The sequence below is a fragment of the Pristiophorus japonicus genome, chromosome 3 (assembly GCF_044704955.1).
Source record: "Pristiophorus japonicus isolate sPriJap1 chromosome 3, sPriJap1.hap1, whole genome shotgun sequence".
NCBI classification, from domain to species: domain Eukaryota; kingdom Metazoa; phylum Chordata; class Chondrichthyes; family Pristiophoridae; genus Pristiophorus; species Pristiophorus japonicus.
In genome coordinates, this window is record NC_091979.1 from 42,334,873 (window position 1) to 42,358,483 (window position 23,611).

General features: G+C 42.4%; 1 protein-coding gene across 1 annotated transcript in view; it reads left to right on the top strand.

Annotated features, from left to right (window-relative positions):
• Positions 1-23,611, top strand: part of arl5a (ADP-ribosylation factor-like 5A) — a 70,581-nt gene that overhangs the window by 24,798 nt on the left and 22,172 nt on the right. The window contains exons 3-4 of the mRNA XM_070875300.1: positions 11,886-12,033; positions 14,635-14,718. Of these exons, the coding sequence (XP_070731401.1) occupies positions 11,886-12,033; positions 14,635-14,718 (232 nt within the window). The remainder of the gene's footprint in view (positions 1-11,885; positions 12,034-14,634; positions 14,719-23,611) is intronic.

The following is a 23,611-nucleotide window of genomic DNA, read 5'->3' on the forward strand; positions in this document are numbered from 1 at the left end:
AACAAATATTTTTTATCGGTCTTCATGATAGAAGACACTAAAAACATCCCAATAGTGGATAATCAAGGGGCTTTCGGGAGGGATTAATACAATCACTATCACTAAAGAAGTAGTACTCGGTAAAATAATGGGACTAAAGGCGGACAAGTCCCCAGGACCTGATGGCTTACATCCTAGGGTCTTAAAAGATGTGGCTGCAGAGATAGTGGATGCATTGGTTGTAATCTACCAAAATTCCCTGGAGGCCCCAGCAGATTGGAAAACCACAAATGTAATGCACCTATTTTTTTTTTTAAAAAGGAGCAGACAAAAAGCAGGAAACTATAGTCCAGTTAGCCTAACATCTGTCGTTGGGAAAATGCTGGAGTCCATTATTAAAGAATCAGTAGCGGGACATTTGGAAAAGAAATGGCAGACCAATTGAACAAGTACTTTGGTTCGGTATTCACTAAGGAGCTCACAAACAACCTTCCGGATATAAAAGGGGTCAGAGGGTCTAGTAAGAAGGAGGAACTGAAGGAAATCTTTTAGTTGGGAAATTGTGTTGGGGAAATTGATGGGATTGAAGGCTGATAAATCCCCAGGGCTTGATGGACTGCATCCCAGAGTACTTAAGGAGGTGGCCTTGGAAATAGCGGCTGCATTGACAGTCATTTTCCAACATTCCATAGACTCTGGATCAGATCCTATGGAGTGGAGGGTAGCCAATGTAACCCCACTTGTTTAAAAAAAGGAGGGAGAGAAAACAGGGAATTATAGACCGGTCAGCCTGACATCAGTAGTGGGTAAAATGATGGAAATAATTATTAAGGAATATCATAGCAGCGCATTTGGAAAGAGGTGACATGATAGGTCCAAGTCGACATGGATTTGTGAAGGGGAAATCATGCTTGACAAATCTTCTGGAATTTTTGGAGGATGATTCCAGTAGAGTGGACAAGGGAGAACCAGTTGATGTGGTGTATTTGAACTTTCAGAAGGCTTTCGACAAGGTCTCACACAAGAGATTAATATGCAAAGTTAAAGCACATGGGATTGGGGGTAGTGTGCTGATGTGGATTGAGAACTGGTTGGCAGACAGGAAGCAGAGTAGGAGTAAATGGGTACTTTTCAGAATGGCAGGCAGTGACTAGTGGGGTACCGCAAGGTTCTGTGCTGGGGCCCCAGCTGTTTACATTGTACCTTAATGATTTAGACGAGGGGATTAAATGTAGTATTTCCAAATTTACGGATGACACTAAGTTGGGTGGCAGTGTGAGCTGCGAGGAGGATGCTATGATGCTGCAGAGTGACTTGGATAGGTTAGGTGAGTGGGCAAATGCATGGCAGATGAAGTATAATGTGGATAAATGTGAGGTTGTCCACTTTGGTTGTAAAAACAGAGAGACAGACTATTATCTGAATGGTAACAGATTAGGAAAAGGGGATGTGCAACGAGACCTAGGTGTCATGGTACATCAGTCATTGAAGATTGGCATGCAGGTTCAGCAGGCGGTTAAAAAGGCAAATGGCATGTTGGCCTTCATAGCGAGGGGATTTGAGTACAGGGACAGGGATGTGTTACGACAACTGTACAGGGCCTTGGTGAGGCTACACCTGGAGCATTGTGTTCAGTTTTGGTCTCCTAACTTTAGGAAGGATATTCTTGCTATTGAGGGAGTGCAGCGAAGGTTCACCAGACTGATTCCTGGGATGGCGGGACTGACATATCAAGAAAGACTGGATCAACTGGGCTTGTATTCACTGGAGTTCAGAAGAATGAGAGGGGATCTCATAGAAACGTTTTAAGTTCTGACGGGTTTAGACAGGTTAGATGCCGGAAGAATGTTCCCAGTGTTGGGGAAATCCAGAACCAGAGGTCACAGTCTAAGGATAAGGGGTAAGCCATTTAGGACCGAGATGAGGAGAAACTTCTTCACCCAGAGAGTGGTGAACCTGTGGAATTCTCTACCACAGAAAGTTGTTGAGGCCAATTCACTAAATATATTCAAAAAGGAATTAGATGTAGTCGTTACTACTAGGGGGATCAAGGGGTATGGTGAGAAAGCAGGAATGGGGTACTGAAGTTGCATGTTCAGCCATGAACTCATTGAATGGCGGTGCAGGCTCGAAGAGTCGAATGGCCTACTCCTGCACCTATTTTCTATGTTTCTATAATTCAATCAAACCGAGTTAGCTTGGTTTTATGAAAGGGAAATCATGTTCATTCTCTGGTTGGCAACCTGTAACTAGAGGGGTGCCGCAGGGATCAGTGTTGGGACGCCAACTATTTGCAATCTATATTAACGACTTGGAAGAAGGGACTGAGTGCAACGTAGCCAAGTTTGCTGACGATACAAAGATGGGAGGAAAAGTAATGTGTGAGGAGGACACACAAATTCTGCAAAAGGACATAGACAGGCTAAGTGAGTGGGCAAATATTTGGCAGATGGAGTATAACGTTGGAAAGTGTGAGGTCATGCATTTTGGAAAAAAAAAATCAAAGAGCAAGTTATTATTTAAATGGAGAAAGATTGCAAAGTGCTGCAGTACAGTGGGAACTGGGGGTACTTGTGCATGAAACACAAAAGGATAGTATGCAGGTACAGCAAGTGATCAGGAAGGCCAATGGAATCTTGGCCTTTATTGCAAAGGGGATGGAATATAAAAGCAGGGAAGTCTTGCTACAGCTATACAGGGTATTGGTGAGGCCACACCTGGAATACTGTGTGCAGTTTTGGTTTCCATATTTACGAAAGGATATATTTGCTTTGGAGGCAGTTCAGAGAAGGTTCACTAGGTTAATTCTGGAGATGAGGAGGTTGACTTATGAGGAAAGGTGGAATAGGTTGGGCCTCTATTCATTGGAATTCAGAAGAATGAGAGGTGATCTTATCGAAACGTATAAGATTATGAGGGGGCTTGACATGGTGGATGCAGAGAGGATGTTTCCAATGATGGGGGAGACTAGAACTAGAGGGCATGATCTTAGAATAAGGGGTCGCCCATTTAAAACTGAGATGAGGAGTTATTTCTTCTCTGAGGGATGTAAATCTGTGGAATTTGCTGCCTTAGAGCTGTGGAAGCTGGGGCATTGAATAAATTTAAGACAGAAATACATAGTTTCTTAAACGATAAGAGGTTATGGGAAGCAGGTGGGAAGTGGAGCTGAGTCCATAATGAGATCAGCCATGATCTAATTGAATGGTGGAACAGGCTCACGGGGCCGTATGGCCTACTCCTGTTCCTATTTCTTATGTTCTTATGTTCTTATGTTTGACACATTTGCTGGAGTTCTTTGAGGATGTAACGAGCAGGGTGCCTAAGGGGGAACCAGTGGATGTGGTGTATTTAGATTTCTAGAAGGCATTTGATAAAGTGCCACATATCCCGACTTCCTGTTTTCTGTTACTTAGCCTATCCTCTATCCATTCTAATATATTAACCCCAACCCCGTGAACTTTTATCTTGTCCTCTACTCATTGGAATTCAGAAGAATGAGAGGTGATCTTATCGAAACCTATAAGATTATGAGGGGGCTTGACAAGGTGGATGCAGAGAGGATGTTTCCAATGATGGGGGAGACTAGAATTAGAGGGCATGATAAATGGGTCATTTTCTGATTGGCAAACAGTAACTAATGGAGTGCCGCACGAATCGGTGTTGTGGCCTCTACTATTTACAATCTATATTAATGACTTGGATAAAGGGACCGAGTGTAATGTAGCCAAGTTTGCTGATGATACAAAGATGGGTGGGAAAACAAATTGTGAGGAGGACACAAAAAATCTGCAAAGGGATATAGACAGGCTAAGTGAGTGGGCAAAAATTTGGCAGATGGTGTATTATGCGGGAAAATGTGAGGTTATCCACTTTGGCAGAAAAAATAGAAAAGCAAATTATAATTTAAATGGAGAAAAATTGCAAAGTGCTGCAGTACAGAGGGACCTGGGGGTCCTTGTGCATGAAACACAAAAAGTGAGTATGCCGGTACAGCAAGTGATCAGGAAGGCAAATGGAATGTTGGCCTTTATTGCAAGGGGGATAGAGTATAAAAGCAGGGAAGTCCTGCTACAACTGTACAGGGTATTGGTGAGGCCACAACTAGAGTACTGCGTACAGTTTTGGTCTCCGTATTTAAGGAAAGATATACTTGCATTGGAGGCTATTGAGAGAAGATTCACTAGGTTGATTCTGGAGCTGAAGGGGTTGACTTACGAAGATAGGCTGAGTAGGTTCCGCTTATACTCATTGGAGTCCAGAAGAATGAGAGATGATCATATCGAACCATATAAGATAATGAGGGGGCTCAACATGGTGGATGCAGAGAGGATATTTCCACTGATAGGGGAAGCTAAAACTAGGGGACATAGTCTCAGAATAAGGGGCCACCCATTTAAAACTGAGATGAGGAATTTCTTCTCAGAGGGTTGTAAATCTATGTAATTCTCTGCCCCAGAGAGCTGTGGAGGCTGGATCATTGAATATATTTAAGGCGGAGATAGACAGATTTTTGAGCGATAAGGGAGTAAAGGGTTATGCGGAGCGGGTAGGGAAGTGGAGCTGAGTCCATGATCAGATCAGCCATGATCTTATTAAATGGCGGAGCAGGCTCGAGGGGCCAAATGGCCTACTCCTGCTCCTATTCCTTATGTTCTTATTGTCTTGTATTCCAATACGTCCATTCATGGGGAAAACACCATGCGAGCATTAACAGTTGCTTATGTTTACTTTACCATTTATTCCTATCTTCCTGGACCAGTTCAATTAACGGAAATTCATGTTCCCCATTCACAGATTTATTATTTCCTTTAGGCCACAACTGATGACAATGCATTGAGTAATGTGGGCGCATTGTAGCAATCTGTTGTGTGTGTTTCCTATGTCGGAAAGCACAGATTACAGCTCCAGACATTTTTCATAAATATTTTGTGAAATGCACTGCATCACATGAAGTATAAAACTTGGCTTGAAGTCGTAGTGCAAACAAAAAAATGAGCTATCCGGAACCTGCATATATATATATAAATATGTATTTGTCTGCTATTGTTTATGCTTATATGGACTATAAGTGGAATAAGTTCAATGCAATGTCTCTTTAATCGCATTTGTATTGTAAAAGCTGAAAACCAAATGTGCATTACACATTTAGCTTGCACAATGCTCAGGCTGCTGTGTAGTACCCTGCAGATGCACTGTAGATTTTGGTTCTCCATTTTGAATAAAGACACGTTGAATGCAAACTAATCAAGCAGTTGTATTTTTTTAGCTCCCATGGTGCCAGCTTCATTTATTAATAACAAGGAGACCCTCTTTTCTCTAAAATAGACACGAATCCCTGACACCAAAGTGCAGCTGTTGGGGAATGCTGGTCTCCCTATCACTGCACATACAAACCAATAGCTGTGCCACTATGCCTGCTGCAGCATATTCTAATCCATTCTCCAGCAAATTTGGGTGCAAATTCTCCACGAGAGGATCCGGGTGCACAATCGTCCAACTAATGCACTTTGTTGCCGATATCACCATTACATGAAATTCTGGGCCATTATCTTCTAAACTCGTGTCTTATTTCCTCTTCTCCCTTGCTTGTCTTGAATCAACATAAAGACCTAGGGTTTGCGTTGATTTTATCAGCAAAATCCGTCTGAAATCGTCCAAACCATTATAAAAGATTGCGGAATTTTAAACACAAGTTACATCAAGTGTAAATTGAATTTCCACGATCCTTAACGCTGGTTGAATAAACATTGAGCTGGACTCTGGCCCCGCCCACAAAACTGACTACATCCCCAGATGGAAATAATGAGCATGGCAAGTTTCCGCCGATTGCGGCCGTTCGAGGAGGCTCTTCAAATTGAGCTTGTTTTTTTAGGCACGCAGGCACTAGTGGGCACATTTATAAAGTTTTTACATATTTTAAAAATGTTTTAATTTACCAAGGAACTGACTAGTATACACCAATAGAACTAGTAAATGGCTCAGTTTAGTTTAAAATCGGGTTGCTCACCGGTGGACTTGACTCATTAAAAATGCTTATTTTTTCTGATAAACCCATTTTCAGCTGTATTAATAAAACTGTAGCAAAAAGGAAAATAATGCCTGATTGCATTGGTTTATGAAAGAGTCCTGGTTTGTGATTATGCAAATTAGTTTGAGCGGAAACTTGACCACGATTTCACTTTGTAAAAGCAGCGCAATTTGCGCCCAAAGCAGAAAATCTACCCCAAAGGGTTTCAAATGACTAAAAACTGATTACAAAGTGAAGATACGAATGTTTGTCATAAATGTTCCCAGATCAATCTGGAATGTGTGAATATCAAAAACAAATGAACATACTCAATATAGAAGAAAGGCTAATGATGTAATTATAGCAGCAATACACAGCTTCCCTGGTGGTGGATTACAAGTTTAATTTCTCTTATTTTGCTGGGTTCCTGCTAAACATTTTGGGAGGTGCTTCTGATTTCCTTTTGGAATAGGGTAGGGGGAGAGGAAGGAAGGCAAGAAAGCAAGAAAATTAGGTGGTGTTTTTACCTCGACTACTCACTTAATTCTTTACCCAGAGGGCTGTGGAAGCTCAGTGATTGAGCCTATTCAAGACAGAGATCGATATATTTTTGGATATTAAGGGAATCAAGGGATAGGGGGACAGTGCAGGCAAGTGGAGTTTAAGTAGAAGATCAGCCATGATCTCAATGGGGGAGCAGGCTCGAGGGGCCAAATGGCCTACTCCTGCTCCTATTTCTTATGTTCTTCGAGAGCAGACTGGCCAGTCTGCCCTCCAAGCAGCAAGCGATGTATGCCCCAGGAGGAAAAGATTGTTAAAAAGAGGTTGCAGGAGTGGGGTGGGGGAGGCGGCGAGAAAGAGAAACAGGGTCACGGATCCTTTATTTATTTAAAACAAAAATCCTATTGCATTTATAGAATCAATGTGTTGCACCAATATTGTTTACTTAGCTGAATAGAATCCACTGTGCTTGCAGTGTAGGTGGAGTAGTTAGATTGTATTACATGATCTTTGGCAGCCTCTCCATCGTTCCATGACGTTTGAATACTATTGCCAGCATTCTCAGTGACATGGATATCGTATTCTTTGCTCGAATGGGATACTTAACCTGGTACTCGCCTTGCCTGATATTATTTCACAAGCTTGAGAGTGCTTTGTAGTAGTAGTAGTAGTCGTCTTTCTGTAGAGTTGGTGCTTAAAGAATTTTGTATGATTTAGGATTGTGGGAAATATTTTTCTATCCGTAAGAAAAACAGAAAATGCTGGAAGCTCTCAGCGGGTCAGACAGCATCTGTGGAGAGAGAAACAGAGATAATGTCTCCGGTCGATGAGCTTTTGTCAGAACTGCTTGGTTTACTTCCATTCGCCAGTTTCTTTCGTCCTTACTTTCCCATCACACTTTAGGTTCCACCCCACTCATAATGCACAACACCAAACCAATTGGAAATGTAAACGGACTGTTGCTTAGGCTGTTCCTTACCTGTGTATGAACAGTCATTGTTTTAACTGCATTCACTGCAATGCTTCTCCACATGCTATGTTGGCCCTGTTCCCGCCCCCTCCCCCAACCCCAGCAGACTGAGATTCACAGTTATGATGTAATGTCGTACCTGACCATCTGCATGATGGTGTGTTGGTGCAACAAGTGACTAAAATAGTTCCTTTGAACTCTTGGAGTTGTGTTAAACCATTTTAGTTCTGAAGCTATGCCCATTTTTCATCTCTGAAACAGTGTCATATAATGGAATTTGAAAACTCCGCCTGCACAATATTTTCATGCCTTTACCTTCACTATATAGGTTAGTATAAAATAAAGCAAACCGTACAGTAGGGTAAACAATGATAGTTCTCCCTGAAATACTTTGCATAACCAATAAACCCAAAAGTTCATATTCAGATTGCTCGTTGAGAGGGTATGGGCGATGTGGACTGGTTGGGACGAATAGCCTACTTCTGCATCCCAGCTTCTAAATTTATTCAGATTTTCTTGATTTATGCACAAAATGTGCTGTGAGTTGATGCTTCTCTTTGAGTTGGAAGCTTTCTGAAACTTAGCAGTACAATAAAATTGGGAGTGTAATCTACTGACATGATGGGCTGGAATTTGCGGTGGGTAATAACTGCAAACTAACAACGTTTGCCACTATTACCCCTTTTTAAACAGTCCACAAATGTTGCGCATGCGCATCTGAATAATGTGATTGGTAGCTTAGATGGTTTGTTGACGTCACAGCAGATCGCGTTAGGGATTCCCCACTACACTGCACTGAAATCACTTGCGGGCGAAAACGGCAAACTTCTCGCCACGGATCGCGTGCTATAAAGGGAGATTTGTGTACATCTAACTCTCTATTTTCTTTGTTTTTATGCCTTAAAACCACTGGAAGCAATCTTGGAGTTGGCATTTTTATGTAAATATCAAGTGCCACCCACAGCCCATCATTTCCATTTCTAATATTAGTTGAGTGGGGCTTAAGATGTTGCATCAGGAGTCAGTTCTGCGCATCGTCCCTTTTCCTTGGCTGTCTTTAGTAATTTTGAAGTATATAAAAGTCACAAGGAATGACACACCAGTAAGTGTACGGGCATCTCTTGACAGCATTTCGTCTTATGATTCAGTTGAACATTCTTCTCCTTTAAGTTTTGTTGTTCTTAGAATATTCCATCAAGTTTTATTTTCATTCTGTTGGGGGAATGTAACATGAGGACATAAGAAATAGGAGCAGCCCACACAAATACTCTTGGGGAAACTCTCAAAAGATAATTGAGTCTTTTCCTGAGATTAAAAATGCAGTTTTAAGTTATCAGTATTTTTTTTTCTTAAAGCACAATTGTACATCAGTATGATTTTATCCTCCGAAGTTGCTGAAAGTAAAAAGTTATTGAAGTGCTTAATTTCTAAACCAATATGTTTTCCCTGTAGATGTAACTTGTACTGAGTTGAAGAATTTCAGTTGCATTACTGCTAAATATCAAAAGTTTTTTTTTCTTGTATTCTGCACTAGCATTCTAGAAAGATAAAAGGTACCAACTGCATTAATTATAAAACCAGTCTGGTTGCACACAGCAAATTGGTAACAAATGTGTGGGATTCAAAAAAAAAAATCTGAATTCTGATAGATGCTAAATTGAGTGAGGGTTGGCATACACTTTTTTCTGGATGTCACTCCTGCTATTGAAATCCGTATCAGTGACGCTGAAATGCAATTTTCCTTTTCACAGTCCCAGTCCAGACTGACTGAAAGTTATAGCTCTCTGGTCTAAGTGTTGTAAATTAATTAATGTGGATGCAAAAACTCCAAACAAAATGGATCATTATTTGGCCACTAGGTGCAGCAGCCATAATAACTAACATTTATATTGTGCATCATCATCATCATGGGCAGTCGCTCGAATCGAGGATGACTTGCTTCAACGTCAAGAAGTTCACGGGTGTTTCAATGAAGGACCTAAAAATCCAGGTCCCGAACTAAATCTTGAAGGGTGGAAGATGCCTGTGCGTGGAATTTTTTAACTGTGATGGCCGTTGCACACCAGCCACCACACTGGCTTGACTGGCTTGGTCCAGTAGCAAGGATTAACCAAGACGACTGGAGACTAGCTCTGCTGCACAGACCTAGTGCACACACACACATGTTGTTCATTAACATGATGAAATGTTCCTAGATGCTTCACGGTGAATGGAGTGAGCAGTAGTTAGAATAATTGGAAGAGGTGACTGAATTCATGACTAAAAGCAGCTTTGAGGAAATGTTTAAAGGTGGGAAGGGAAGTTGATGTGAAGGGAGAGGTTTAGGGAGAGAGTTCCAGAGGGTATAACCTGGCTTGCTGAAAGCTCTGCAATGAAGATAGAAACAGACTGTGATTGAGTAGTCTAGAACAAGGAGGCATAGATATAAGATTAAATGTATGTGATTTAGGACGGAGAACACGGAAAACTTAAAAAAAATATATAGTAGATTATGCGACTGTGGAATACACTACTGGAGTTAGTGATTGAAACAGAGACCATGTGAACATTGAAGAATAAGTTCAAAAGGTGGTTGAAGGAAGAAGGATCAAGGAATACGGGGACACTGTAGGCAATGCGATTAAGGACTATTACTCGTGTTGAGGATGAACAGCAACACTGACTGGTTGGATGAGCGGCCTACTGCCGGGTTGTAATTTCTGTGTAATTCTACGTAACTCAACTGGTCACTTTTTCCAGACACGTTTTTCTATTTCATCCCATCTGTTTCTTATGGCCAAGCCAGTTGTCCGTCCAGGTTGCTCATTTGGAATGAATTCCAAGAAGTTTAATCTTTACAGGTTGGCATATTGAACCTTATCAGATGCCTTCTTAAAATCCAACTAAATTATATCCACTGAATAGCCCTCAATTGCTAGTTAAGTTACATCAAGTTCATCAGACTGTGAACCATAACTTATTGTTCAACATGGATGAAAATTTAGTATAAAAGTGAGGTGCTGGTATGAGTCGTCATCATCATAGGCAGTCCCTTGAAATCGAGGAAGACTTGCTTCCACTCTAAAAGTGAGTTCTCGGGTGACTCGACAGTCCAAACGGGAATTACAGTCTCTGTCACAAGTGGGACAGACAGTCGTTGAAAGAAAGGGTGGATGGGGAGTCTGGTTTGCCGCACGCTCCTTCCGCTGTCTGCGCTTGGTTTCTGCATGCTCTCGGCGACGAGACTCGAAGTGCTCAGCGCCCTCCTGGATGCTCTTCCTCCACTTTAGGGTAGCCTTGGGCCAGGGATTCCCAGGTGCCGGTGGGGGTGTTGCACTTTATCAAGGAAGCTTTGAGGGTGTCCTTGAAACATTTCCTCTGCCCACCTGGAGCTCGCTTGCCATGTTGGAGTTCTAAGTAGAGCGCTTGCTTTGGGAGTCTCATGTCGGGCAATGTGGTCCGCCCAACGGAGCTGGTCGAGTGTGGTCAGTGCTTCGATGCTGAGAATGTTGGCCTGATCGAGAACACTGATGTTGGTGCGTCTATCCTCCCAGTGAATTTGCAGGATCTTGTGGAGGCATCGCTGGTGGTATTTCTCCAGCACTTTGAGGTGTCTACTGTATATGGTCCATGTCTCTGAGCCATATAGGTATGACTATGGTATGCGTAACCAATAACTAGCTGCAAGCTATTTTACCAATATAACAAATAGTTGATTTCTTAACCTTGCAAATCATTTTAAACAGAAAAACTCAATGTAGACTATCTTTGCCCACACACTCTCTGGCTTCAGTATTCTGGCTGCTTTCCCCAAATCCTCCAAAGATCTAGAGCCTTGCATCATAGATGGTTAGAGACAAAAACTGTTTATTTACAGAAGTATTCTGAGAAAGTGGGGATCACTGATATGCTTGGGTTCAAACCCAAACTACGGTAGCAGTTACTTCTTGTTTTGTAACAGCTTAAAAATGTGAAGAATGGAATTGTCCCAATAGACAGTTGCAAATTGACCTATAAAAATGTCATGTGAAAGTGGAAGCCTTGGAAACTGAATACAGTAATAATGTTGAACAGTAAACTCTGCAGAAGAACATAGCTAATATAAATGAGAACTTGCCCAGAATCAACAAACTCATTCTCATTAATAAGGCTGTGGTATAATCTGCTTAAATATGTACCAGCTCTATTGGTAGTGGCAAGCACAGCCGATCCACAAGAAGGTATTGCTGCTAGAGACCGTACTCTTGGTCCTCAGAGTAAATGCTGAGCTGTGTTCTTAAAAGGTTGTTGGTGTCATGAGAACATTTATACAGTTGTCAACTTTATGCAGTGTTACAGGTTAAAAGTGGTGATCTCACTTAATTCTTTTCAACATTCTCTTATTAGATAGTCTGGGACTCTGAGAAATATTTTCAAATGTTTGTGGTTGTATTTCTACCATTCCAGCTCCATGAATGAAGTTGTACACACATCACCTACAATTGGCAGTAATGTCGAAGAGATCGTGGTGAATAACACACATTTCCTAATGTGGGATATTGGAGGTCAGGAGTCATTGCGTTCATCATGGAACACCTACTATACCAACACGGAGGTAAAAATTTAACTTGAAGCTCTACATAAAATATCAATGGGGAACAGGCATGATGGTCTGGATGTCCTCCTTCTGTTATAAGTTCTATGAGCTAGAATTTCCATTGGCTTACCGCCTGGTTTCTGGGCGATATTGGCCATTGTGGGCGATAACCAGGTGAGCGAAAAATTTCCCACCTGAGTTACGCCGGCGGTTTCGAGGTACTGCCGGGGAGAGGTCCGCCGGCGTGCACTGTCCTCAGATCGCCCTGCTGCGATATTTGGCTCAGCGGTGACCCATAGGTAAGTATGAAAAAAAAAACACTCCCGAGAATCAGCGGAGCTGAGCGGTAGGTGAGTAGCTCTGCAAGAAAAAGGTTAGTAATTGTTTTTTTACTCTTTATTTTAAAATTCTGTTGTGGTGATTTAGGTTAAGAGTCTGGAGAATATTTTAATTTTTTTTATGTTCTGTTTTTTGAAAAAATATTTTGTTTTTCTATTCCTAGACCCAACCCACAACTTTGGGGTACATTTTTAGTGATTTTTAAAATTTATCGCCCATTTTCTTTAGGAACCGCCCAATTGACCCTAAATTCCACTTTTCCGCTGAGAATCTGGGTGCAACAACCATTGTGTTACTCATAACGGGCTGAATTTTGAGGCCTTACAGCACCAGGGACTGATGTTCAGTGGGCAGCTGAATAGAAAACAGCAGGTGTATTGTCTCTGTTAATGTCAAGAGATGGAAAAGCACAGGCAAAGCACGCGTAATTTTCCCATATTCTGCCCGTTGTGTGGGAGGCTCAGTGTTTCTAAAGATAATCCAATTTTCTTTCGTACTTTTCAATTCTAACAATGTACTCCAGGCCAGTTTCCTTAACTTATCCCCCTCAAAATGTGCCTTTCTAAAATTAAATATTTTATATTGTAATCATCTCTTTTTCTGTAATGACTCTAACCTTAAACTCCACTGTATTGTTACTATTGCCAAAGTGTTTCAATTTTGACCTGCTCTACCATTTTCTGTCATCATTGAATATTGCTTACCTGTTTGTGGATTCGTCGATTATTATTCAGTGCAATAATCCAAAATTGGGTTTGGAATCCTGTTTCTATTTTGTTATAGATTTCCAAATCTATTCCTGGTTAATTTATTTAACCCATAACAACTGAGTCTGATCCGATACATGCTTCCTGTGTTTGGCTATAAAGTTCTCTGTCTGTCTAATTCCTCCTCCTGGGCTGGTGGTCTATGATTGATGCACATAACCACATTCCTTCTCCCTTAAACCTATCCACAAGGTTTCAACTTTATCTGCACCCGGATCCCATACAGATCTATATCCATTATAATCAACTTCTCTTTCACACAAAAGACGGCACCTGCTCCTGCACACCTTTTTCTGTATCCCTGTAAGTTTATCCAATCTGTCATTATTGAACCAGATCTCTGCATTGCCATAGATTCCCTCTCCAGCACAGACCTCAAGATTTTCTGCTTTATTCCCAAGACTCCTATAATTCTTACATGGAGCTCAAGACAGCCATTTCCTGGTCTAATGTTCATTTTATCATTTCTACATGTGGTCATATCAGTATACTCCAAACATTTACCTGCTATATCAGTGCTGTCACCTACCATCTCTGCTCTAAACCATTAACATCAACTTTCTGTATCTACCTCCATCAGCCTATTTTCCCTTTCTATTTCTGTTCACTTTAACCCTTCCCTTCCTTATTAGCTTAAATTCTCCCCCATAGCTTTTGTTCAGCCCTCCTAATGTTTCCTTCTTTGCTTCAGCATTTCTTTTTCCCCGTGCACTTCTGTGATGAAGGCCTTGGGATGGCTTATTTACCCTTTCTGGAAAGCCATCAGTACCAGTCTAATTCAGATGAAGACCATCCTATCTCGCGAGCTTCCTTCTGCCCCAGAATTTGTCCCAATGCCCCAGAAATCGTAAACCTTCGATATTACAGTATCTTTCTAGCCATGTATTGACATGTCTAATCTACTTCTTACCCAAGCATGTGATACAGGGACTCGGAAAGTCTTGCATTTCAGTTTGTTTTAATCCTAACTCCATAATGTCCAAGACCTTTGTCCTACTTTATCCTAAATCATTGGTGGGTATTTTAACTCCCAGGCGGGAAAGCAGCCTAACATGCAACTGGTGGGAGGTCCAGACGATTTTAACAACCCACTGACTTCCTGGTTAAGATGGCGCCACAGAGAAGCAATAGGATATCACACCCTGACAATAGTGCACTGCCAATTACATCTGCTAGTAGTGTTGATTGTTCACTCTTCCTATGGTAATATGAGACACACAAACCTCAATGTTCATGCCTCACCTTATCGGTTTTGGGCGGGTTAGTCCACAAACTTCACATCTGATTTGGGTGACTTCGCATCCGATTTGGGCGTCAATGAAAAATCTTGCCCACTGTGTCTTAGTCAGCTTCTTGTAACACAAGAAGTCTCTGGTTAGCACAGCCTTGTATACCTACAAGAATCTGCCATAAGCTGGGTTCTACTATTGGTTGTACAGGTATAACTAGCTGTAATTATATTGCATAGCAAATTCAGTACTTCTGTTTTTAGCTCTTAATGAATGTGTTTCAGTTTGTGATCGTGGTTGTGGACAGTATGGACAGGGAGAGGATAGCTATAACCAGAGATGAACTCTACAAAATGTTGGCACATGAGGTAAGCATTGCTTTTGACTGTCTGTTTAGATTATCCTCATATTTTCTGTTGCTTGACCTGAATTGTAGTTTGCTTGGAAATTACAAATAATTAAATTGGTATGGTGAATTAGACATTACTGCCTTATCATATAGAAATGATTTGCTCTTGTACAAAGATTGTATGCATAATGGATTTTTTTTTTAGGGTTGCTTTTTTTATGTATCTATGGTGTAAACTTCATGCTGAAAATTGTCAATACATATTTGAAAATGTTTTAATGCTAGCAATGTAAATGGACATTTTTTTTAATTAAAGGAATGCAAATTCTTAGTAATTAAATGTATTTTACATCATTTGGTTTTCAAGTAATTACTTAGTGTTGGATTGGTTTTATTCCACTTCCCTACCCGCTCCCCATAACCCTTTACTCCCTTATCGCTCAAAAATCTGTCTATCTCCGCCTTAAATATATTCAATGACCCAGCCTCCACAGCTCTCTCGGGCAGAGAATTACATAGATTTACAACCCTCTGAGAAGAAATTCCTCATCTCAATTTTAAATGTGTGGCCCCTTATTCTGAGACTATGTCCCCTAGTTTTAGTTTCACCCATGAGTGGAAATATCCTCTCTGCATCCATCTTGACGAGCCCCCTCATTACCTTATAAGTTTCAATCAGACCACCTCTCATTCATCTGAACTTCAATGAGTATAGGCCCAACCAACTCAACTTATCTTCATAAGTCAACCCCTTCAACTCCGAAATCAACCTAGTGAACCTTCTCTGAACTGCCTCCAATGCAAGTAAATCCTTCCTTGAATAAGGAGACCAAAACTGTACGCCATACTCCAGGTGTGGCCTCACCAATACCCTGTACAGTTGTAGCTTTTATACTCCATCTCCCTTGCAAAATACTCCTTTGCCTTTCATAGAAACATAGAAATTTACAGAACAGAAGGAGGCCATTTCGGCCCATCGTGTCTGCGCCGGCTGATAAAGAGTAGCATGGCCCTTGGTCAGCAGCCCGAAAGTTTACATATAAACCTATGAACAATGACGGAAAGGCAAAGAGCACCCAGCCCAACCAGACAGTCGTTCACAATTGCGACACCTCTTATATTGAAACATTCTACACTCCATCCCATGTGATCTCCTGGGAGAGGCAAAAAACAGATAAAAACCCAGGCCAATTTAGGGAGAAAGAATCTGGGAAAATTCCTCTCCGACCTATCCAGGTGATTGAAACTAGTCCAGGAGATCACCCTGGCCGTATTCTATTCCCTGCAGTACTTAGCATTATATCTGCGCCGTCCAACAAAAAATCATCCAGTCAAATCCCAATTACCAGCTCGAGGTCCGTAATCCTGCAGGTGACTGTAATTTAAGTGCCCATCCACCATCTCTTAAAAGTAGAGAGAGTTTCTGCATCCACCACTCTTCCAGGCAGCGAGTTCCAGATCCCCATAACCCTCTGTGTAAAGAAGCCCTTCCTCAAATCCCCTCTAAACTTTCCACCAGCCACCTTAAAACTATGCCCCCTCGTAATAGACCTCACCACCAATGGAAATAGGCCCTTACTATCCACTATGTCCGGGCCCCTCAATATTTTGTACACCTCGATGAGGTCTCCTTTCAACCTCCTCTGTTCCAATGAGAACAAACCCAGCCGATCCAATCTATCTTCATTACTAAGATTCTCCATTCCAGGCAGCATCCTAGTAAATCTCTTCTGCACCCTCTCTAGTGCAATCATGTCCTTCCTATGATACGGCAACCAGAACGGCACTCAGTACTCCAGCTGTGGCCGAACCAAAGTATTATACAATTTAAGCATAACCTCCCTGCTCTTATATTCTATGCCTCGGCCAATAAAGGCAAGCATTCCGTATGCCGCCTTAACCACCTTATCCACCTGACCTGATTTCTAACTACTTGCTGTACCTGCATACTAACTTTTTGTGTATCATGCACAAGGACCCTCAGGTCCCTCTGGACTGTCGCATTTTGCAATTTTTCTCCATTTAAATAATTTGTTCTATTTTTTTCTGCCAAAGTGAATAACCTCACACTTTCCCACATTATACTCCATCTACCAAAGTTTTGGCCACTCACTTACCCTATGTCTCTTTGCAGATTTTTTGTGTCCACCGTTTTGAGTACTGTTGAGGGGCATGACTCATCAGGGGAGGGCAGCAGCAGCCAAGTTCATGGCACCGTGGCTGGCTCTGCTGCACAGGAGGGCAGAAAAAAGAGTGGGAGAGCGATAGTGATAGGGGATTCAATTGTGAAGGATAGGCGTTTCTGCGACCGCAACGGAGACTCCAGGATGGTATGTTGCCTCACTGGTGCAAGGGTCAAGGATGTCTCGAAGCGGGTGCAGGACATTCTGAAAAGTAAGGGTGAACAGCCAGTTGTCGTGGTGCACATTGGTACCAACGATATAGGTTTTAAAAAAAAGGGTTGAGGTCCTACGAGACGAATTAAGGAGCTAGGAGCTAAATTAAAACGTAGGACCTCAAAAGTAGTAATCTCGGGATTGCTACGAGTGCCATGTGCTAGTCAGAGTAGGAATCGTAGGATAGCTCAGATGAATACGTGGCTTGAGCAGTGGTGCAGCAGGGAGGGATTCAAATTCCTGGGGCATTGGAACCGGTTCTGGGGGAGGTGGGACCAGTACAAACCGGACGGTCTGCACCTGGGCAGGACCGGAACCAATGTCCTAGGGGGAGTGTTTGCTAGTGCTGTTGGGGAGGAGTTAAACTAATATGGCAGGGGGATGGGAACTAATGCAGGGAGACAGAGGGAAACAAAAAGGAGACAAAAGCAAAAGACAGAAAGGAGATGAGTAAAAGTGGAGGGCAGAGAAATCCAAGGCAAAAAACAAAAAGGGCCACTTTACAGCAAAATTCTAAAGGGTCAAAGTGTGTTAAAAAGGCAAACATGAAAGCTCGGTGCCTCAATGCAAGGAGTATTCGGAACACAGGAGAGGGCTCTGATCTAGTTAGAATGGGTGAGAGCTCAGATGAACAGGATCCCAAGAAAGAATGCAAAAGGCAGGAGGCAACAGAGCAGAGTAGTACTGGGGTAAGTGTAAACCACAAGGTGATAGGAAGGGACAATATGTATGAATATAAAGGGGCTGCAGGAGGGGTCAAAACTAAAAATCATGGTTTAAAAACTAGTATTAAAACACTCTACCTAAATGCACGTAGCATTCGAAATAAAGTAAATGAATTGACGGCACAAATCATTACAAATGGGTGTGATTTGGTGCCATTACAGAAACGTGGTTGCAGGGTGGCCAGGACTGGGAATTAAACATACAGGGGTATCTGACAATTCGGAAAGATAGACAAGAAGGGAAAGGAGGTGGGGTAGCTCTGTTAATAAAGGAAGATATCAGGGCAGTTGTGAGACGATATTGGCTCTAATGAACAAAATATTGAATCATTGTCGGTGGAGATTAGAGATAGTAAGGGGAAAAAGTCACTGTTGGGCGTAGTTTATAGGCCCCCAAATAATAACTTCACGGTGGGACGGGCAATAATCAAGGGAATAATGGAGACATGTGAAAATGGAGGCATGTGAAAAAGGAACGGCAGGAATCATGGGGGATTTTAACCTACATATCGATTGGACAAATCAAATCGCACTGGGTAGCCTGGAGGAGGAATTCATAGAATGCATACGGGATTGTTTCTTAGAACAGTATGTTACAGAATCTACAAGGGAGCAAGCAATCTTAGATCTGGTCCTGTGTAATGCGACAGGAAAAATAAACGATCTCCTAGTAAAAGATCCTCTCGGAATGAGTGATCACAGTATGGTTGAATTTGTAATACAGATTGAGGGTGAGGAAGTAGTGTCTCAAACGAGCGTACTATGCTTAAACAAAGGGGACTACAGTGGGATGAGGGCAGAGATGGCTAAAGTAGACTGGAAACACAGACTAAACAGTGGCACAATTGAGGAACAGTGGAGGACTTTTAAGGAGCTCTTTCATAGTGCTCAACAAAAATATATTCCAGTGAAAAAGAAGGGCGGTAAGAGAAGGGATAACCAGCCGTGGATAACCAAGGAAATAAAGGAGAGTATCAAATTAAAAAACAATGCGTATAAGGTGGCCAAGGTTAGTGGGAAAGTAGAAGATTGGGAAAATTTTAAAAGACAGCAAAGAATGACTAAGAAAGCAATAAAGAAAGGAACGATAGATTACGAAAGTAAACTTGTGCAAAACATAAAAACAGATAGTAAAAGCTTTTACAGATATATAAAACGGAAAGTAAATGTTGGTCCCTTAGAAGATGAGAAGGGGGATTTAATAATGGGAAATGTGGAAATGGCTGAGACCTGAAACAATGATTTTGCTTCGGTCTTCACAGTGGAAGACACAAAAACCATGCCGAAAATTGCTGGTCACAGGAATGTGGGAAGGGAGTACCTTGAGACAATCACTATCACTAGGGAGGTAGTGCTGGACAGGCTAATGGGACTCGAGGTAGACAAGTCCCCTGGTCCTGATGAAATGCATCCCAGGGTATTAAAAGAGATGGCGGAAGTTATAGCAGATGCATTCGTTATAATCTACCAAAATTCTCTGGACTCTGGGGAGGTACCAGCGGATTGGAAAGCAGCTAATGTAATGCCTTTGTTCAAAAAAGGGGGCAGACAAAAGGCAGGTAACTATAGGCCGGTTAGTTTAACATCTGTAGTGGGGAAAATGCTTGAAGCTATCATTAAGGAAGAAATAGCGGGACATCTAGATAGGAATAGTGCAATCAAGCAGACGCAACATGGATTCATGAAGGGGAAATCATGTTTTGCTAATTTACTGGAATTCTTTGAGAATATAACGAGCATGGTGGATAGAGGTGTACCGATGGATGTGGTGTATTTAGATTTCCAAAAGGCATTCGATAAGGTGCCACACAAAAGGTTACTGCAGAAGATAAAGGTACGCGGAGTCAGAGGAAATGTATTAGCATGGATCGAGAATTGGCTGGCTAACAGAAAGCAGAGAGTCGGGATAAATGGGTCCTTTTCGGGTTGGAAATCGGTGGTTAGTGGTGTGCCACAGGGATCAGTGCTGGGACCACAACTGTTTACAATATACATAGATGACCTGGAAGAGGGGACAGAGTGTAGTGTAACAAAATTTGCACAAGATTAGTGGGAAAGCGGGTTGTGTAGAAACACAGAGGCTGCAAAGAGATTTAGATAGGGTAAGCGAATGGGCTAAGGTTTGGCAGATGGAATACAATGTCGGAAAATGTAAGGTCATCCATCCACCTTGGGAAAAAAAACAGTAAAAGGGAATATTATTTGAATGGGGAGAAATTACAACATGCTGCGGTGCAGAGGGACCTGGGGGTCCTTGTGCATGAATCCCAAAAAGTTAGTTTGCAGGTGCAGCAGGTAATCAGGAAGGCGAATGGAATGTTGGCCTTCATTGCGAGAGGGATGGAGTACAAAAGCAGGGAGGTCCTTCTGCAACTGTATAGGGTATTGATGAGGCCGCACCTTGAGTACTGCGTGCAGTTTTGGTCACCTTAAGGAAGGATGTACTGGCTTTGGAGGGGGTACAGAGACGATTCACTCGGCTGATTCCAGAGATGAGAGGGTTACCTTATGATGATAGATTGAGTAGACTGGGTCTTTACTCGTTGGAGTTCAGAAGGATGAGGGATGATCTTATAGAAACATTTAAAATAATGAAAGGGATAGACAAGATAGAGGCAGAGAGGTTGTTTCCACTGGTAGGGGAGACTTGAACTAGGGGGCACAGCCTCAAAATACGAGGGAGCCAATTTAAAACCGAGTTGAGAAGGAATTTCTTCTCCCAGAGGGTTGTGAATCTGTGGAATTCTCTGCCCAAGGAAGCAGTTGAGGCTAGCTCATTGAATGTATTCAAATCACAGATAGATAGATTTTTAACCAATAAGGGAATTAAGGGTTACGAGGAGCGGGCGGGTCAGTGGAGCTGAGTCCACGGCCAGATCAGCCATGATCTTGTTGAATGGCGGAGCAGGCTCGAGGGGCTAGATGGCCTACTCCTGTTCCTAATTCTTATGTTCTTATGTTCTTATGTTCTCTGCACAACTTGCTTTCCCACCCTTCTTTGTATGATCAGCAAACTTGGCTACATTACACTCGGTCCCTTCATCCAAGTCATTAATATAGATTGTAAATAGTTGAGGCCCCAGCACCGATCCCTGTAGCACCCCACTACTTACTGTTTGCCAACCAGAAAATGACCCATTTATCCCAATACCATGTGCTTTAATTTTGTACACCAATCTCTTGTGTGGGACCTTGTCAAAAGCCTTTTGAAAGTCCAAGTACATCACATGGTTCTCCCTTGTCCACTCTACTAGTTACATCCTCAAAAAATTCTAGAAGATTTGGCAAGCACGAATTCCCTTTCATAAATCCATGCTGACTTGGACCGATCCTGTTACTGCATTCCAAACGCGCTGCTATTTCATCTTTCATAATTAATTCCAACATTTTCCCCACTACTGATGTCAGGTGAGCCGGTCTATAATTACCCACTTTCTCTCTCCCTCCTTTTTTTTTAAGTGGGGTTACATTAGCTACCCTCCAGTCCATAGGAACTGATCCTGAGTCCATGGAATGTTGGAAAATGATCATCAATGCATCCACTATTTCTAGGGCCACTTCCTTAAGTGCTCTGGGATGCAGACTATCAGGCCCTGGGGATTTATCGGCCTTCAATCCCATCAATTTCCCTAACACAATTTCACACCTAATAAGGATTTCCTTCAGTTCCTCCTTCTCAATAGACCCTCAGTCCCCTAGTATTTCCTGAAGGTTATTTGTGACTTCCTTCGTGAATATAGAACCAAAGTATTTGTTCAACTGGTCTGCCATTTCTTTGTTCCCTATTATAAATTCACCTGAATCTGACTGCAAGGGACCTACATTTGTCTTCACTAATCTTTTTCTCTTCACATATCTATAGAAGCTTTTGCAGTCAGTTTTTATGTTCCCAACAAGCTTCCTCTCATACTCTATTTTCCGCCTCCGAATTAGACCCTTTGTCCTCCTCTGCTGAATTCTAAATTTCTCCCAATCCTCAGGTTTGCTGCTTTTTCTGGACAATTTATATGCCTCTTCCTTGGATTTAACACTCTCCATAATTTCCCTTGTTAGCCATGGTTGAGCCACCTTCCCCATTTTATTTTTACTCCAGACAGGGATGTACAATTGTTGAAGTTCATCCATGTCTGCCATTGCCTGTCCACTGTCAACCCTTTAAGTATCAATTGCCAGTCTATCCTAGCCATTTCACGTCTCATACCATCGAAGTTACCTTTCCTTAAGTTCAGGACCCTCGTCTCTGAATTAACACTGTCGCTCTCCATCTTAATAAATAATTCTACCATATTATGGTCACTCTTCCCTAAGGGGTCTCGCACAACAAGATTGCTAATTAGTCCTTTCTCATTACACATCACCCAGTCTAGGATGGCCAGCCCTCTAGTTGGTTCCTCGACATAGTGGTCCAGAAAACCATCCCTAATACACTCCAGGAAATCCTCCCCACCGTATTGCTACCAGTTTGGTTAGCCCAATCTCTATGTAGATTAAAGTCGCCCATGATAACTGCTGTACCTTTATTGCACGCATCCCTAATTTCTTGTTTGATGCTGTCCCCAACCTCATTATTAATGTTTGGTGGTCTGTACACAACTCCCACTAGCGTTTTCTGCCCTTTGGTATTCCACAGCTCGACCCATACAGATTCCACATTATCCAAACTCATGTCCTTCCTTACTAATGTGTTAGTTTCCTCTTTAACCAGCCATGCTACCCCACCCCCTTTTCCTTTCTGTCTATCCTGAATGTTGAGTTCCGAGCCTTGGTCACCCTGGAACCATGTCTCCGTGATGCCAATTATATCATATTCATTAATTGCTGCCTGTGCAGTTAATTCGTCCACCTTACTATGAATACTCCTTGCATTGAGGCACAGAGCCTTCAGGCTTGTCTTTTTAACACACTTTGCCCCTTTAGAATTTTGCTGTAATGTGGCCCCTTTTGATTTTTGCCTTGGGTTTCTCTGCCCTTGACTTTTAATTTTCTTCTTTCTATCTTCTGCTTCCCTCTGTCTCCCTGCATAAGTTCCCATCCTCCGCCATATTAGTTTAACCCCTCCCCAACAGCACTAGCAAACATTCACTCCCCTAGAACATTGGTTCCAGTCCTGCCCAGGTGCAGACCATCCGGTTTGTACTGGTCTCACCTCCCCCAGAACCGGTTCCAATGTCTCAGGAATTTGAATTCCTCCCTTCTGCACCACTCCTCAAGCCACGTATTCAACTGAGCTATCCTGCGATTCCTGCTCTGACTAGCACGTGGCACTCGTAGCAATCCTGAGATTACTACCTTTGAGGTCCTACTTTTTAATTTAACTCCTAGCTCCCTAAATTCAGCTTGTAGGACCTCATTCCGTTTTTTTACCTATATCGTTGGTACCTATATGCACCACGACAACTGGCTGTTCACCCTCCCCCTCCAAAATGTCCTGCAGCTGCTCCGAGACATCCTTGACCCTTGCACCAGGGAGACAACATACCATCCTGGAGTCTCGATTGCGGCCGCAGAAACGTCTATCTATTCCCCTTACAATCAATTCCCCTACCACTATAGCTCTACCACTCTTTTTCCTGCCCTCCTGCAGCAGAGCCACCCACGGTGCCATGAACTTGGCTGCTGCTGCCCTCACCTGCTGAGTCATTCCCCCCCCCCCCCCCCCCACTCCCCAACAGCACCCAAAACGGTGTATCTGTTTTGGAGGGGGATGACCGCAGGGGACCCCTGTACTACCTTCCTTCCACTGCTCTTCCTGTTGGTCACCCATTTACTATCTGGCTGTCTACCCTTTACC